Source organism: Pseudorca crassidens, chromosome 12 (assembly GCF_039906515.1).
Source record: "Pseudorca crassidens isolate mPseCra1 chromosome 12, mPseCra1.hap1, whole genome shotgun sequence".
Taxonomy (NCBI): domain Eukaryota; kingdom Metazoa; phylum Chordata; class Mammalia; order Artiodactyla; family Delphinidae; genus Pseudorca; species Pseudorca crassidens.
The window spans coordinates 86,274,107-86,286,606 of NC_090307.1; the positions used below are offsets into that span (position 1 = coordinate 86,274,107).

Here is a 12,500-nt window from a genome sequence, read left to right on the forward strand (position 1 = left end):
CATAGATAAGATGCATAGAATGGGGCTCTCAGTAGCTGGTTTGCCACTGACCAGCCAGGAGAACCCGGGCAGGGTACCTGACCTCTTTGATCCTCCCACCAACTGTATGTTCCTCTTGGAGTCTGTTCCATAAGATAAGATACAGAGAGCACTTGGGGTGGCACCAAGCGCAGAGCACAGCAGATGCTGAATAAATGACGTCTACAGAGTTGAGGGTGATGGGTAGTATCTTGCTTCTCTTTTTGTTTTCAAATACATAAGGAATGCCTCGCTCTGCCTTTCAACCTGAACACATACCTGTCGTGTACACGTGTGTTACATGCCTTTCCACATACCTGGGCACCCACTCTGGTATGCCTTCCCTCCCCCGCCCACCCTGACTGTAAGCCCAAGGGCTTGTTGTAGCTGCCGTGAGGGCGTGGTGGCCGGGCCTGTGGGGACACCTGGGGAGCAGAGGGCAGGGTACCTTGCGTGATGGAGCCTCGGACGTGGTGCTGTTCTTTGAGATGGTGGGGGCTGTGTCGCTCAGGCGGGATGGCGCGGCCCATGAGACCTGGGAGGGGGAGAGCAAGAGCATCATCTCGTGGCTCCCCGAGCCGGCCTTGGCAGTGACGAGCCGGGGTCTCCAGCGCCCCCTCCCAGCAGCGGGCCCCTCCAGCCACTTAGTGTCAGTCCCCACGATGATAGTGGTGGCGGCATAGGACCACTTCTCGGGCCCTGTGCTACCTCCAAGTGGAGCTTCAGAAAAACCCTGCCTCAGTTTTCCTATCTGTAAAGTAGGGCCAACCATCCCATCTCCTCCCTCCAGGGGGAGCTGAGAAAGAGAAAGTCTCTCCCTTTCCTGCCATCACCCAGCAAGTAGGGAAGCCCCTGGGGCAGGTCCTAGGCCCTCCCCTGGCCCTTCTGTGCCCCCTGGAGTAGGGAGCTGGGCAGGGCACACACCTTCGATGCTGGCTGAGGAGATGGCCCTGCTGACACGGCCCTCCATCATGTCATAGGTGCGCTTGGGGGCGGCCGTCTCGTGGGGAGGTCCTGAGCTGCTCCTGCCGTCCTCCTTGGAGCACTGGGACACGGACATGCCACCTGGAAACCAGACCGATCTCACGATGAGGGGCAGCCCCAGAGCACCTGTGTGCACTGGGCCCAGTACCAGCAAACCGGCCGGGCCCAGTGGGCAGGAGGCAATAGCCTGCGGTTCTGCTGGCAGGGAGGTGTGTGCCTTTGACCACGCGTGGGTATGTGACTGCACAAACACGGCCACTCGTGGGAGCCGACGTGTGACGTGAACATGTGTAACCACGTGCACGGGAGCAAAGATGCACCAGCCGAGTGTGAACGTGCAGGGTTACCACAACCATCTGTGTGTGTCACCGTGGGTCTCAGTGTGTGTGTGTGCACACCTGGCCACTGAGAACAAAGTGAGGCCACATGGAATAAACTGTGTGCATTGGTGTCCACGTGGAGAGAGTGTGTGTCTGCCGGGGGGGAGGGAGGGGACGAGGAGTGCCCACAGCAGAGGCGGCCTCTCCAAGCCAGGCTGAGCCCAAAGGGCGAGCTCCTCAGGCTGGCACGCGGGCCCCCGACAGGCCGAGGGGCTGAGCAGCCAGGAGGCAAGCCCGGAGGAGGCCAAGCCTCGGTCTCGCCCATCAGGCTGGGGGCTCCTCGAGTGGGCCTCTCCTTCCAAGGATGGCTGCGTCCCGGGGTATCAGAAGCAAGTTCCCGAGAGCCCCGTGCCTGCCCCTTGGGATAAAGGGCACGCTCGCTCTCCCAGGATTTCCCATCGTGACCCCACGGGATCCTCAGGGCATGAGCTACTCCAGGGGCTGCAAGCTGGCGGCCAGCGGATAGACCGCGGTGCTGCTCCAAATTCTGCTCAAAATGAATTGCTGACGTTTAAACACTGCGAGATTTCAGATGAAAACAGAGATCAGAAGTCTGGCCAGCGAGCTCACATGCGTTACAGGGCGACAGTCAGCTATCGGAGGACAGAGGCGGGGCCCCTGTAGACACAGCCATCACTCTCCGGGTCCTCCCCGGCCCCTACTGCCTTCCATCCGGCCTGTGGCCCTCGCTGTTCCCAGGAAGCACGTGAGAAATTTAAAGCCTTGATTTACACCCATTCTGCAGATGACAAACTTAAGGCCTGTAGGGGCTCAAGAACTGATCTGGAGGCCGGAGCTGAGATGCCACCCAGGGCTCTGCTCACAACACCTCGACTGCCAGCCTCTCCGTCTGCCCTTCCAGGGCCCCTGACCATCCCCCAGGGCCCTCAGTCGGATACCGAGGTTGGCACAGAAGACGCAGCTGACCCCCTGTCCCCAAGGCTGTCTCCACCACTTGGCAGCAGAGAGAGGCAAGTGCCTAAGCCCCACGGTACCACCTCTGCTTCCCAGGACCTGGGGGGCGGGAGGGCAGTCAGGCCAGGCGGAGGCGGAGGCGGAGGGAGAGGAAAACGCGCCCACCGCCGCCAGAGGAGAAGCAGTTTGCAGCCCTACAGCTGCCAGCTGCTGAGAGGGGCGCCCATTAGCAGCTTTTATCTCTGCGCCCCTGGGTGCCCGAGGCTGCCAGGAAATTCCCAGCCCAGCCCTTTACTTCCTTAACTCCTTCCAGGCAGGGCTCCCGGGTTGGGGAACAGAGAGGGTGAGAGGAGTGAGGGGCACTGAAGTGGGGGCCCAGGGCTCAAGGGGGTGGCGCGTCACTCTGGTCATCGCCCCTTCCTGCCACCCACGTGGTGTCAATTAGAGAGCACGGCGTTTGCCAGGAGCGCTGGGCCAGAGGCCTGAGGGAGTGAGCCTGGGCTTCTTCTGCCTGGGCCTGTTCCCCTACTACACGTCTAGCAAGGCTGGCCACAAGTTTGCTTCCTAAATTGTAAAGAACCAGGCAGAGGTGGAGACAGCTAAAGCCAATCCTTACCTGCTGCTGGCTTACATACCTGCAGGGATGGGGAGGTCACCTCCTTCCTGTTGTCACCCCAGCCTTGCCTCCCTGTGAACCCACCTCAATGGGCCAAACACGCCCGCCCCTGCTCCCCAAGTCCCAGGCCTCCTTTTCTCTTGAGGGGCCAGGAGGGTGGACACACAGAAGGACTACTGGACATCACTGCACCTCAGCTCCCACATCCGTAAAATGGGAAGACACTCCTTCACCCTGGCTCTCAACCACACGAAGCTGACAGGAGGGTAACACACTCCCCTAGATTCGTTTTCTGAAAACATCTGGCTACCCTTTAACCCCAACCATGTTTTCTGGACCCTTCTCTCCTGACCAACTCCAGAAACACCAAAGTCTGGGGTTTGGTGGGCAAGCCACACTGGATGCGGGCAGGTTTCCAAGACTCAAGATTAACAAGGTGACATCCCATTTGCATCCTGGGCGGGCGTCCTGAGAGCTCTGTGAGGGGGCTTCATCCGCTGGGCCCCCAGCATATGGGTGGCCCCCAGTAAATACCAAGTGACCACATGACCAACCACCTCCAGGTCACCACTGGTCCTCTCACCTAGAGGGTCCTTCCTGGGCATCAAAGATGCCCGAGGGGGTTTCCCTGGTGGCGCAGTGGTTGGGAGTCCGCCTGCCGATGCAGGGGACACGGGTTCGTGCCCCGGTCCGGGAAGATCCCACATGCCGCGGAGCGGCTGGGCCCGTGAGCCATGGCCACTGAGCCTGCGTGTCCGGAGCCTGTGCTCCGCAACGGGAGAGGCCACGGCAGTGAGAGGCCCGCGTACCACCAAAAAAAAAAAGATGCCCAAGGATGGGAGGGCCGGGCCAGCCCCTGCCCGCCCACCAGCTCCTGACAGCCGTTGACGGACGACGGGACTCACCCTCGTAGGACAGCACGTGGCCCTTCTTGCCCTCGTAGATGACGTGGCCCTTGGGCAGGCCGTCCTCCCGGCTGCGGTCCAGGCGGCTTGGGCTGTCCTCACCGATGATCCTGGTGATGGTGCCCTTGTACAGGACGTCGGCTGGAGTGCCCTGGGGGTGCGGAGAGGGTGAGTGCCCGCGGGCTCCGGCCGGGGACCCCCACGCTCGCCAGACACGACCCAGCACGCGTACGTGTGCACCTTCCAAATCCACACACAGGTACATGTGTGTCCGCCAGTGCACACGTGTTCATGCACGTACTGCTTCAAAAGGGCAGAGCCCGCCGGAACACAATCACGCAGAACAAAGCATCAGTAACATTAATAATAAGTGCTGCTCACTTTCTCTACATCGACTCATTTAACCCTGGAAATCACCCTAAGTCAGGTACTATCGTGCCTAGTTCAGATGGGGAAACTGAGGCGCCAAGAGGCAAGGTGACCTCGCCCAGGGTCCCCTGGCTAACGAGGGGCAGAGCCGGGACTGGAACCCAGGCAGTCTGGCCCTGGAGTCTGTGTTGCAACCTGTACTATATGGATTTTCCTTTCTCAGAGCCTGGACGCTGGGATGTCAGCCACGTGCCTGTGACCACATGTCATTCCCAAAACCAGAATGGGGACTCAAATCCGGGCAGGACACCAGATATCTTAGCTCTAACCCAGGGTTTCTCAACCTCGGCACTGTGACCTGAGGGCCAGATGATTCTTTGAGGTGGGGGCCAACTGGGCACCGTAGGACATTCAGCAGCCCTTCCCCGGGGCTCTACCCACTAGATGCCGGTAGTGCATGTGACCCCCAATCTGCTCCCCCCTAGATGTGACAATCACAAATGTTCCTAGACATTGCCCAGCGTCCCCTGGGAGGCAAAATGATCCCTGATCAAGAAACCAGTGCCTTAGAGGGAGTGAGCTCCCTGTTGGGGGTTGTATTCAGGCAGAGAGAAGACAGCCACGTGGGGTAGTGTCCCGCCTTGGGCGACTTTCACGAACACGAGTGGGGGGTCAGAATATGGATCTGGAGTCAGACTGCTGGAGGGCAAACAGCAGCTTTACCAACAAGTTGCTGTGTGACCTCTGTCAAGTCACTCTGCCTCTCTGAGCCTCAGCCTGTACATCTACAAAACGGAGACAATCTCTGTATACGGTTCTCAAAGGCACCCGTCACAGACAAGCTGTCCCCAGTCAAACGTCTCTCTTCTCTTTCTACGATTCCAAGGGCTGACTGAGACATGCAGCTCCAACTGCGTGCCAAGCCCTAGGCTGGTGCGCTCTGAGTCTCCCCCGGGAGCTTCTCTGCCAAGAAACACCCTTCTGTGGGGTAAGGGCAGCGACTGGCACCCCGGGCTTTCATCCCAGATCCTGGTCTGCGAGTAAGGGAAACGCAAGACGCCCTGAATCCGGACGGGTCTCCCGACGTCTCAAAGCAGATGCCCTAGATGGGACCCCTTGGCCACACTTCAGAAGGCTTGTGCACAAACAGTGCAGAATAAACGGGCTTTAGTCTGGGTGATAGATAATCCAGGGGCGGGAAGCCACCTCTCTCATCAGGAGAGCACACGGCTGGGGAGCCGGCAACATCCCAGCAGGAAAGGCTCCTCCAGGGGCAGTGGATAGAAGCCCACCCACTGTAAGTCTGTGTGTGTGTGAGTTTGTGTATGTGTGTGTATCCGTGTGCTCCTGAGTTTGTGTGTGTGTGTGAGCCTGTGTGTGTCCCATGACCGGATTTCATCACCTGGGAGTGAGGCTGTGGGGAAGCCTGACCCGCACACATCTGGCAGCTGCCAGAAACAATCGCAAGGCTGTGAGTGACCCACACGGCTTGGGTCGCGGCCACCTGAAACTGGAGGCCGACGGATGCCCGGGAGCCTTTAATCCCTGACACCTCTGTGAGGATGACTCAGCAAGAGACACTTCTAGCAAAGGGAAGACTGAGTCAGGGAGCGTCGGTCCCCTGCCTGAGTCAGCATGTGGTGGGGCTGGGACCTGAGTGTCTGCGGCCCGGCTGTGGCCCCAGGTACCTGCGCAGCTGCCTTCTTAAGCTCATGATTTCAAGACCAACAGGTTTTAGAGGAACATGAAGCATCAGGGCCTCTCCTCTGTGGTGTGATCTGCGGCCCCTGGAGCCAAAGACACCTTCCTACGGGAGCCTGTGGCCTGAATTCCACCATTCACGTGCGTGTGTGTGTGTGTTGGGGGGGGGTTGCACATGCGTGTGTGTGTGTGTGTGTCCAGGCTCCCCTTCCTCTGGCACAGCTGGCACAAAACACTGGGTCCACTGCTTCCTGGCTACACGACCTTGGGTTTAATCTCTGGGCTTCGGTCTTCTCATCTGTAAAATGGGCTGACCTGGATTCTGTGCTAATGTAAACCATCTTGTCTGGAGCGGGTGGAAGGGAAGGAAAAGAAAGCCCTAGGAGCTAAGGACCCCAGGAAGTGGGGGGACCGCCCTCTGTGGTCCACCAGCCAGGGAGGAAGGAGAGGGTTAAACAGGCCCTGTGTACACTAGGACCCCCGAGCTCAGTTCTGAACCCCCAGTCCCGAGGGGCAGAGTGGTCCCTCTGCAAACCCTTGGATGGGACAGATGTCACCAGCTGATCCCACACTTTCTGCGGAGCTGGACGTGGCCAGGATGCCAACTCCAGCCGTCAGCCTGTCAACACCACGAGGCCAAGGCTGGCACCAGAGGAAACCTCTGTCATCCAGGACTGAAGTCACAAAAGCGAGGGTTACGGCAGCACAGCGGGAGCCCCAGTGGTGTGGGCGGGCTCAGCTGAGCTGCAGGAGCGTCTGTCCACTCACCCCCTTGAAGGCGGGGGATGTGCAGACTCCCTCACCGGCCCCCAAAACTTTGCTGACCCGAACGCCTCCTGCTCGCTGCTCCAGGCACCGCGGACACTTGCTGGACCTGGCGCACACCAGGGACCCTCCACCTCTCCGCCTTTGCGCGTGCCATTCCCTGGGCCCGGAATGCCGATCCCTGAGATTCCCGCAGGGCTCACACCTCTGAGAGGTCTCCCCGGCTCACCTGTCTCTGCGGCCTCGGCGGCCCCAGCCATTCTCAATCGCAGTGTTTTACTCAACACAAAGCACTGGCTACTCTGAAATCACCTGCTCAGTTTTTACCTGTCTGCTTCCTTCTGCTACCCTCCTAGCTCCTTGGGGCCCTTGAGTTCTGTGTTTTGCTCAGCACCTAAAATGCCTGGCTCCCAGGCTCCCAGAGCTGGGTGGGCACCCCACGAAGCCACCCCATCTACTGAGGCAGACGCTGAGCAGAGACGCTGGGGGGAAGGGCGGGTTGCCCACTGTTTTGTCCACAGGCAGGGCCACGTCTGGAGACACTGCCTGCTAGTGCCACCCTGGTCCCTCATGCCACGGCCCCAGGACACCTACATGGGTGATGGAGCCGCGGTACGTGATGGGGCTCTCGGAAGGCACCCGCGCGCTGGGGATGCCCTTGGTGATGCTCCCTCCTGGAACCGAGCCCAGAGACGTCCCTGGAAGACATGAGACACGGGCTGAAGGGGTGTCTGCAGCCCCTCCCCAGGCCCCAGTCCCAGAGCCCCCGAGACCTGCAGGTCCCCCCCACCTCCGGTGTCTCAGCGCAGAGGGTCCCCGGCCCCTAAATGGCGAAGTAGACAACTGCGAAGAGAGGCTGCTGGACCCTCTGGGAGCTGAAGCTTCTTAGCAGGTTTTGGATAAAGGGTCCCATTCCTGCCTCGACCCTCCCAGGGATGGAGGGGCAGCCGCCGGGGGTGAGCCTAGCTCGCACGCCCTCACCTCTCAGCACGGACGTCTCCTGAGCCGCAGGCACCCCCAGGCTCTCCGGTGGCCCAGCCTGGCCCCGTGGGGACAGCTGTTCCTGCTTCACTCCGCTGAAGGGCGCTGGAGAGGGGCGAGAGTGGTGAGCCGAGCCTCTGGGCAGGGATTCAGAGGGACGGCCGCCTCCCTGCCCTGTCCGGGGCTGAGGAACCTCCCCGCCACGCGCGGGCCAGAGTCCCTTAGGGTGAGCTGCCCTCCCTCAAGCCCCCAACGCAAACAGTGGGAGCCAAGCCTGGGCCATCGAGGTTGGGGGGCCCTACATCCTTACCCAGCTTCTTGGGGTCCATGGTGAGCGGCAGCCCCATGGTGATGGGGCCCACGGGGGCCTTGGCATGCTCTGAGTACGGGACGTGGAGCTGCACAGACATTCCCTGTGGGAGCAGAGGCCGTGGGGTCACAGAGGCCTCAACCAGGGCCTCAACCTGCTTTTATGAGGCCCCAAGAGGAGGGGAACCTCAGGATCACACCCGGGTCCAAGGCCTGGGGCCTCAGTTCCGGCCCTGCTGCCCCTCTGAGCAACTGTGAACGAGTCACTGCCTCTCCTGGGCCTCAGTGCCCTCACCCGTGTGGCGGTCATGACCTGGTTTAAAGGAAATGGTACCCACAGCGCCTGAGCAAAGCATACGCCTTGCCCCCGCCCTGCGCCACAGGGGGGCAGGTCAGAGAGGTGAGGGGCAGGTGGACCGAGGCTCACCACGTGCCAGGGCTGTGTGTCTAGTGCCTGCGACTTTGTTTCACAGAAGGGAAACTGAGGCACAGAAAGGTTAAGTAACTTGCCGAAGGCCACACAGTCTGATCGCAGAGCCCAAGCTCTTGAATGCCCCGTGGAGTGACCTCCCAAGGTCCTGATGCCTGGGTCAGGCACAGCCAGCTTGGACCCAGCCCCCTGGGTGCCCGACCCCCACCCCGACACCATCCGTCCCAGGGATCACCCCCACCCCGACTTTACAGATGGAGGGACCAAACCCCAGAAAGAGGAAGGGGCGTTCTCCGGGACCCGGTTGCACAGGTGCTTCTGGGGGGCCGCCCCTCCCACCTCACCTGGGAGAGGGCACCCGTTTGCCTCTCAAGGACGCTGGGGTGCTTGGTGGAGGAGATGAGGGGCGGCGGGTTGGAGATGGTGGGTGGGCGTGGTAGGACGGGCCGGGCGCTGTCATGGAGGCCCAGGGGCAGCGGGTGACCTGCAGGGCACGTATCTGTCCATCACAGGGCCCCAGGAGCGGTCAGAGGCAGAGCCCCCAGGCCACTCCCCACCTCGTCCCTGTCCTGCCCAGGCGGGTGCCCGTCCATACGTGCCCCCACTGCTCCACCCGTCTCTGCCTGATGAGCCGTCTGCATCCTTGGTTCAGACAGCACTACCCCAGGGAAGTCTCCCTCCACGCCTCCCCCCTCCCAGGCCCTGGCCCAAGCCCCTCAACTCTCCCCCGACTCCTTAACTGGTCTCCCCGTTCCCCTGTTGCTCTCCAACAGTCCACTCCTCTCACAGGAACCAAAGGGATCTTTTTGCAAAGTCCACTAGTTCACATCCTCCCCTGCTATGAACCTCCTATGGCTCCCCACTGCTCCCCCAGGGTAAGGCCTTAGCCTCTGACACAGCTTTCAGGCTCACCTGACCTGCACTTATAGGCTCCCCAGGCTCCCTGGGCCCCAAGCTTCTGCCATGACAGCCTGACTCAGTGTCTCAAGCTTCGCCTGCTCGCTCCTGCCTCCGGACCTTTGCACATGCTGTTCCCCCTGCCTGGCATGTCTTTCCCTGTTCTTCTCCTGGCTCTTTTGGCCACTCATCCTGCAGGATCAGCTCTGCTGAGGACGGCCTTTGCTGACATCACAGCCCTTACTGGCCCCTGGCTATGCCCCTTTCATTGCTGGTGGGGCCTGGCAGGGCTGGAGAGCCCAGGAAGGGTCTCGAATCCAGCCTGACTGTATTCGTAAATCAAAGCAGGCCCCCCCCCCACGCTTTTCTCTCCACCTGCCCATTGTGTACCTCAAGTCCATGGTGGAAGACAGAGCTCCCACTCTCAGCCTGCCCCTAACCGGCTCGAGCACCTCTCAGGTATCCCCAGCCCCAGGTGCTTCAATTGCAACCCTGTAGATTTCTCACGTCTCAGAGGAGCCCCCTTCCCCTTCACTGACCAGACCATCCCTCCCGCCAGGACCCTAAGGTCCTTCTGCGTGCAGTTCCGAGTCAGTGCACACAGCTGGCGCCCAATGACTGCACGCTGGCTGACTCGGCAAGGAGGCCAGGCTCGGGTGAGCTACTCACCAGGCGGGGCGTAGGAGAAGGCCAAGGGGTCAGGGGCGTGCGGAGAGGCCTTGATCACCTCGCGAGGGGGCGCGGGGAAGGGCAGGCCTGGCGTCCAACACGAGGGATCCGTGGGCAGCTTCTGGCCCTCCGCCGCAAAGGCCGGGAAGAACACGGGCTTCCCTGCTGAGGGGCAAGGCAGACAGTCAGCCACACCCGGCCAGCCCTCAGGCCCCCAGCCCTGGCTGCCCTGCTCAGACAAGACCCCCGTGTCTTGCAGCGCCAGCCTCGGCCAGGGGAAGGTCCTGGCCAACAGTGATGGAGCCCCCCGAGTCTGCAGACCGGGCACCACGCTGACTCCTGTGATGTCCTGTCAAGCACGGATGTGCCTCAGGCTTGGGCTGGGCTTCTCGGCGGCCCCTGATTCCAGCGCTGGAATCCCACAGGCACTTGCCCGGCACCGGGTCAGCAAGGGGCCTGGACAAACCTCCAAACCAGGGGCGGCAGATGGTGGCACGGGGCCTGCCCACTGCCCGACTCTGTGTGTACACTTGTGCTGGAACGTCCACCCGTCTATTTATCATCTGCAGCAGAGCTGAGGAGTTGCGACAGAGACCGTCTGTCTGGCCCACAAAACCTAAAATATTTACTATCTGGCCCTTTCCAGAAGAGGCTCGCTGACCTCTTCAGATGACGAAGGCGGTCAGAACGGTTTGCCGTGATCCACGTACATGTGCTCCCGCCAGCACAGCTACGGCCCGGATGCCCGGCATGACGGCGCACACACGTCCCCATGCGCCGAGCGTGTCCCACGTCCAGGGGCTGGGCTGGGCGTTTCGAAAGCGTGAACTCAACGAGCCTCCTTGCAGGCTCAGGAGAAAGAGAGCGGCCGGGCCCAGTGTGCTGAGAGGGACCGGAGTACGGACACATCGACGGACTTATCTAAGGTCACCAGCAAATATTTGGCCAAGTCAGGAATTGACCACTGAACCTCCCGGACGCTGCAGACGGCGGAGGGAGCCCTCCCACGGGGGCTCCAACTAAGTGCTCTGCGTGGACTGACTCGGTTATCCTTGCAACACCCTTCAGGGAACGGACGAGGATTATCCCCAATTTGCAGATGGGAACACGGAGGCTCAGAGAGGTGAAGTCACCTGGTCAAAGGCCCACAGCCAGCAAGGGGAGCTCTGAGCCCAGGTAGATGGGCTGCAGGCTGTAACCTTCACCTTTGCCACACACACTGACCACAGGAAGGGGAGCAACGACTGGCCCTGGATTCTCAGGCCTGGGGACACAGCCGCAGACCCGGCCAAAGGCCAGGCCGTCTTCACGGTGTTCTCCCGCTGGCCACCCACTCTGCTGAAATCGGTCCTAAGCGCCAAACCTCTTCCTTGAGAATTGATGTCAGGCTAGAGGACCGATGGTGGCGAGGGCGGGGTACGGGGGGCGGGGGGGGCGGGCAGGGGAGTAGCCAGCTGGTTACAACTTGGGAATGCCTGGCCTGGGATGGGAATGGCAGGCAGGTGTCATCCCTCGGGCCACCTCCAGATGACAGAGCGAGGCTCTGAAGACGCAGCAAGGCGAGCAGGAGAGCACTGGCAGCATGAGAGCCGCCTGCTGTGGGCACAGCAGGTGGGGTGGAGGCGTGCGTGCTGCACTCCCTCCGCTCCTCTCCTGGGAGACTGAGCTCCCCCCGGACCTGTGCGCCTGCTGACGTGGGGAGCCTGCAGGAGGGGCCGCAGATGTGGGGAGTAACCCGGGGTGGGGATTCTCATGCTCAACCAACCCCCAGTGGGGGCGCCCCCACCCCCACCCCACCCAGGGCCTGCACCCGGCCCGGAAATTACGTGCACGCCCTGGACCTCGCTCGTCCAGCCACCCGTCCGCGCGCGTGCCTGGGCTGCTCTCTCCAGCTCAGCTCCGGCTGCCGTGGGAGGGGGCAGGGGCGGGGGTTGGCCTCCGGTGCTGGAAGGGAAATCTGGGGCCGGGCCAGGATGGGCCAGCGGCCGAGAGCTTGGAGAGACAACCTGTTCCTCCGGCTGGGCCCAGGGAGCCCGAGGGGTGGGCGGGCGGAGCAGCTCCACACAGGAGCCAGGCGGCAGGGGAGGCTCCTGAGAGACCAGAGAGGTCGGTCGTGCGAGGTGTCAAGTTCATGCATGTGCGTACGGGTGCTAGCTGCAAGGCAGGCCGTGGCACCTGACGCCAGGTGCCCCGGCTCCTGTGCGGAGCGATTCCAGGAAACGGCGCGGCCCTCCGCCGTGCCAACAGGCCGGATGCCAGGTTCAGAAAGCACAGGTGCTGGCTCACCTTCTCCCAGGACAGGGCCTGTGACCCCTCCCAGCGGGCCCTGCCTGGCCCCGTGTGGTGTCCAGCCACTCAAGTACGGCCCAGCCCGGCTCAGACCTGGCGCCGGCCAAGGCTGTTTGGGCCCCTGACACTGCCACGCAGCTATCCGCCCTGGGCTGGTGCCCCAGCCCTGGAATGTCCTTCCAGAGCCAGACCCCACATCTCACGCTGCACTCTCGCCCAGCGAACCCCAGCCCCACCATGGGGAGTCCCGGTCCCAGCGTGGGTGGCTGGCA

At 61.8% G+C, this 12,500-nt stretch overlaps 1 protein-coding gene across 30 annotated transcripts in view; it reads right to left on the reverse strand.

The window, feature by feature from the left end:
* Positions 1–12,500, reverse strand: part of NCOR2 (nuclear receptor corepressor 2) — a 226,907-nt gene that overhangs the window by 20,333 nt on the left and 194,074 nt on the right. For 21 of the 30 annotated variants that reach the window (XM_067701126.1, XM_067701137.1, XM_067701121.1 and 18 more), the window contains 8 exons: positions 9,940–10,104; positions 8,718–8,872; positions 7,945–8,047; positions 7,635–7,739; positions 7,248–7,351; positions 3,819–3,969; positions 943–1,083; positions 467–553 (listed from right to left, as the gene is read on the reverse strand). In XM_067701126.1, the coding sequence (XP_067557227.1) occupies positions 467–553; positions 943–1,083; positions 3,819–3,969; positions 7,248–7,351; positions 7,635–7,739; positions 7,945–8,047; positions 8,718–8,872; positions 9,940–10,104 (1,011 nt within the window). The remainder of the gene's footprint in view (positions 1–466; positions 554–942; positions 1,084–3,818; positions 3,970–7,247; positions 7,352–7,634; positions 7,740–7,944; positions 8,048–8,717; positions 8,873–9,939; positions 10,105–12,500) is intronic. The other 9 variants (XM_067701132.1, XM_067701146.1, XM_067701139.1 and 6 more) reach the window with 3 other exon arrangements.